This window comes from Pteropus vampyrus, unplaced genomic scaffold, assembly GCF_000151845.1.
Source record: "Pteropus vampyrus isolate Shadow unplaced genomic scaffold, Pvam_2.0 Scaffold432, whole genome shotgun sequence".
In the NCBI taxonomy this organism is placed as follows: Eukaryota; Metazoa; Chordata; class Mammalia; order Chiroptera; family Pteropodidae; genus Pteropus; species Pteropus vampyrus.
The window spans coordinates 1,169,685-1,174,739 of NW_011889213.1; the positions used below are offsets into that span (position 1 = coordinate 1,169,685).

Consider the following 5,055-nt stretch of genomic DNA (forward strand, 5'->3'; position numbering starts at 1 on the left):
CTTGGGTGGGGATGGTCCTGCCCCTGGGGTTTACAGCTCAGCTGCCAAGAACTGAGGCCAATTAAAGGTAAATGATTCCCACTTCGCCCTGGCTGAGAGGTTCAGGCTGAGTGGATCTGTTCAGGCCCTATGGAGATGGGCAGGTCAGGGCCCAGACCCTTCTGGCCTGAGCCTGGTCACTCCCTTGTCCCTCAGGCCAAAAGAGGCTGGTTCCTGTGAGGGAGAGGGACAAGCCAGGAACACTACCCCCACCCCAGAAGGTCAGTAGGAGAATGGAATGCCTATTGCCTGGAGCCCAGCGTCATTCTAAGGAGGCCTGTGACCCTGTCATTCCCTTACTAATCTTGAAGGAGGTGCTCTTTCTGCCATTTTTCTTGGGGCCTTGGAGAATTTCATTAGTTTGCTCCAAATCATACAACCGGTGACCCTAGAGTCCAGCTCTTTCCCTCTCACCTGCTGCAGCCTTGGGCCAGGAGCCCCTTCTGCCACCTCCCCAAGCTGTTCTGTTCTGGCCTTAGCATCCACAGCCCCCTCTCACTTCTCAAGAGGCCTTAGAACTACAGGCCAGAGACCTGGCTGCACCCCCAGGTTGGGACTTCCCTGAGATGTTTGTACCCTGTTCATGAAAGCCTCTGTTGTCACAGCTGAAATCTCCCATGCCCCAGAGGCCCCTGGAATGTGGCTGAAGGGCGGGGTCTGGACCCATACAGGTGGGGCAGGTGACTGGGTCACAGGTCTGAGTGTTGAGAATGAAGCTGTTCTTTGTGTGTGTGGGTGAGTGGGGGAGGGCAAGGGCGGGGACACTTTCCTCTCTCAGTCTGAGAGCTGAAACTAGGGGTACCCTGTTGACAGAAACGGCTGGAATAGCTACGAGGGAGAGAGAGGAAGGGGGAGGAGAATTGGGGTGCAGCGAGGTCTTGCCATCCCTGCCAGCCATATGACTACTTCTGTTTGCAAAAGGCACGTCCTGTCAGCTGTATGGCTCCATCCCTGAGTCAGATGGGCAGGAATTATTCCCATTTTCTGGATTGGTAGACTGAGGCTCAGAGAGAGCCATTACCCCAAACCACATATAATACAGGAGAAAGGAAGAATGCAAAGGTAGGTGTCTAGGCCCCAGGTCATGTGCTCTGTCCCTAGCATCTCCCTTGGGGGTCTTGGTGGTGAGTGTGGATTCTATCATTTACGGAGACCTCTCTCTCCATGTGCCATCAAATGCTCATGGCCCTGGAGCTAGGGTCCGTGTTAAGGCCCAACTTTTAAAAAAATTTTATTGTGGGAAAACATATCCTTCACCATTTCTAAGTGTACAGTTCAGTGGTATTAAATATATTCACATTGTTGTGCAACCATCACCACCATCCCTCCTCATAACCTTTTCTCTGCAAATCCTGTAAAACTGAAACTCTCAACCTATTAAACAATAACTCCGCATTTCCTCCACCCACCCAGCCCCGGGCAACCACCATTACGCTTTCTGTCTTCATGATTTTAACTACTCTAAGTACCTCATATAAATGGAAAAATGGCCCAATTTCAAGTCAGGAACCTGGCTCAGAGAGGTTGAGTCACACCCAGAAGTGGAGTCCAGTCCTGGCTTTTTCCACTGGGCTGCATCACCCGATCCCAAGTTAAAAAGACCATCTCTAGGGATGGCCTGTCTGTAGCGGACAAATTTCTGAAACTGACACAGCATCCTGCTTGGGGCGGGGCCCGGGGCTTCGGCCTCAGCCAGGCCAGACGGAGCCTGATCTACGCCCTGGCCAGCCACCCTCACCTGGCACAAATGCACAGGCCCCACGGCCCCACCTAGATCTTGAGCTCACAGGAGCTGTTGGGATCGAATCAACAGGGGTTTGTAACTGGGGCAGCTGCCGCCCACTTGGGCCTGAGAGTGGAGGGAAAGCCACCCCGAGGGGCGGCTGGAGGGGAATCAGCGTGCAGGAGAAGGGTTGGCTAGGGTCCAGCCCTCCTTCGCCCCAGGGTGATGATGTGTAATTGTTCCTCTGTTAATTGCTGGGGCCGTAATGTCTGCAGAGGCTTTAATGAGCTATGGCTGATCTGACTTTGATTATTTTTCTTTTGGAGGAAGACAATATCCTCCCACCCATGAGACAATACCACACTGTCTGGGACGAGCACTTAGAGGCTGGGCTCGCTGTGATGCCGGGTGAGGAGGAGCCCATGCCCACTCACCCAGGCCGGTGGTCCCCCTCCCACCACCCCAATTCAGGTGCAGGAATATGGGGTCTGTGGGAGAGACCCTCTTTTCCCGTCCCTCTGTGTGGGGGTCAGAAGACCCACTTGAGTCTTGGCCTTGCCCCTTACCTTGTACAAATCACTTCTCTCTGAGCCCCGATTTCATTCCTTCTGAAACAGGGCCGGGGATCATCTTCTGTGAATTAGGATCAGAGCGGGTGCTGGATGCAAAAGCATGTCGTAAACTGATGTGTGCAGTGGGAGAAAGGGGATACTGTTATTACAGTAATAATAACAACGGCCTGCACTGCTTAACTGGCACTGGCCGTGGAAGACTATGGAAGAGCAGTGCTGCTCACAGGACGTGGTGTGATGCCCAAGGACAAAAGTCCCTCCTGGTGAGGGTTTTTGGGAGTCCCAGGTGATAGACATACATGCACTCCACTATTCGGCCTCTCAGAAGATGGGGAGCCAGGAGGAGGCAGGAGGGAGGCTCTTGGGCCTCGGGGCTTCCCCGTAAGTGGGCACTGCAAGTGCCCCTCGCCACAAAGAAGCCGAGACTTAAAGGCAATGCATCCGAGGTGTCACAGGCAGTGATTGAGAGAGGCGGGACTTGAACCTTGGGCTGGGGGACCCCAGAGCCCTGTTAACTTCACCGTGCTGCAGCCCTGGGCCAGGAATCCTCCTGACTCTCCAGCTCAGGCTTGCTGACTTCTCCAACCCCTGTCTTCCCTAAGGACTGGAGCTCAAGCCGCACCTCCAAGTGACACTCCTCACAGGTATCTGGTATCCCTGTCAAGCCAGTCCCTGAGCTGGTGCCTGGGAAAAGGGCTCCCCTCTCTGGCCTCAGCATCCTGCTCTGTGAAGTGGTGCCTCTGCCTGCAAGATTTCCCCGGTTTGCCTGCCAGGCCTCCCTATCTCCTCCCTTCCCATAGCTCAGGCAAGTAGAGCCTCTACATAGGGTCTCTCCCCAGCTCCACAGGACAAATGGGGTTAATCTGGCCCTGCTGTGCAGCAACATGCCTCTCCCGGAGAAGGCAAGGGCTTCCTGAAACTCGCCCCTGTCTTATCTGCAGAGGTTTGCCCCGACGTGTCCCAGGAGTAAGCAAAGTTTCAGTGACATGTGTGGTTGGCAGGGGGCGGGATTATCAATCAGCCCCTTGTCAGCCTCAAGCCTGCTGGCTTTTGTGAGAATGCCAGTGTAGTGGGGCTGGGGCTAGAGGTGGAGGAGAGGTGAGGGGTGGAGGAGGAGAGTCCATTTGCACCATTAGGGAAGTGACAGATGCTGGCCTTTTTGGTCACCTCAGCTGGAACTTGACTTGAGACCCCTGTCGCTGTCCTCAGCCTGTCCCCAAGGGCCCTTCATGTGCCTCTGTCCATCAGTCCCCAGAGGCCATATCTTTGCTTGAGCCCTGTAGGCACACACAAGGGGACTGTGAGGGGGACAATACAGAGCAGTGATGGGAACTGAGAGCAGGTAGCTGGACACCTAGGGGTGAGGGTCCCAGCTGAGGGCAGAGAGTGGCCCGAGCTGCTCTGGCGCTGCTGTGGTGTGATGTGACTTTGCTCCCCGTATTCTGCAGTGTAGAGATGAACCTGAAATCCAAGTGTTAAAACCATGGCTGGAGGCGAAACACCATCTTTCATTCTGAATCATCTCTTTTGTTGCATTAAAAAAAAAGAAAAGAAAAATCACACATTGAGGCGAGTAGGCAGCTGTGCTTGTCAGGAATGCAGAAGGAGTTGGCTTCCCTTTGGGGGAGGAGACGTGAACCCACAACACCCTCCAAGGGGTACATAAGGAGCCCTGGGCTGGGGGGTGACAGGCGTAGCACTTTGGTTTCAGGAAACCTGTACCTCCTGCCAGAGTCTCTTGTGCTCTTTGAGAACTCCTCGGCTGCTGCCTGGCCATGAGCACCACGTTTCTGCAGACTTCTTCCTCCACCTTTGGGGGTGGCTCTACCCGGGGGGGTTCCCTCCGAGCTGGGGGAGGCAGCTTTGGTGGAGGGAGTCTCTATGCAGGAGGTGGAGGCCGAAGTATCTTGGCTTCTTCTGTGAGGTTTGTCTCTTCAGGGTCAGGAGGGGGCTCTGGAGGAGGCATGAGCTATGGCTTCGGTGGAGGGGCTGGTAGTGGTTTCGGTGGAGGCTTTAGAGGTAGCCTTGGAGGTGGCTTTGGTGGGGGTTTTGGCGGTGGCATTGGTGACTTTGGTGGTGGCGATGGTGGCCTCCTCTCTGGCAATGAGAAGATCACCATGCAGAACCTCAACGACCGCCTGGCCTCCTACTTGGACAAGGTGCGCGCCCTGGAGGAGGCCAATGCCGACCTGGAGGTGAAGATTCGTGACTGGCACCAGAAGCAGAGCCCGGCCAGCCCAGAGCGTGACTACAGCCACTACTTCAAGACCATAGAAGAGCTGCGGGACAAGGTGAGTCCTCGGGGGTCAGCGGGATGGGGCAGGTGACTGGTGGCCTGCACATGCGTCTCTAACATCAGTGCTCCTTGAAGAAAGCCTTTCCTGCCCGGGCAATGACTGCTGGTGTGTGACCTTCGCAAACTTGGAGCGTGGTATGGATGTCGGCACACATCCACTCAGCTCGGCAATGTGGGGTGAATCCTGGGGATCTGGTCAGGACCAGCGGGGGCCGAGGTGGGCGCAATGACAAGGAGCCGTCACTCTCCCTGCCCCGGACTCGGGCTCCCTGACACGGGCTCTGTATGTGTCCCTTTGCTTCTTTTGCAAGAACGATGAGTGTAGCTTCGGGAGCCCTGAGTGCCTCCTGCCTCATCCTCCGAGGATGTTTTTGGTGCCAAAAGCACTGTTGGGACTTAGGAGACCTGGAACTCACAGGCTCTGC

At 55.4% G+C, this 5,055-nt stretch overlaps 1 protein-coding gene across 1 annotated transcript in view; it reads left to right on the forward strand.

The window, feature by feature from the left end:
* The first annotated feature begins 3,713 nt into the window (after positions 1-3,713).
* Positions 3,714-5,055, forward strand: part of KRT15 (keratin 15) — a 6,176-nt gene continuing 4,834 nt past the window's right edge. The window contains exon 1 of the mRNA XM_011381263.2: positions 3,714-4,625. Coding sequence (XP_011379565.1) covers positions 4,110-4,625 — 516 coding nt within the window. The 5' untranslated portion in view covers positions 3,714-4,109. The remainder of the gene's footprint in view (positions 4,626-5,055) is intronic.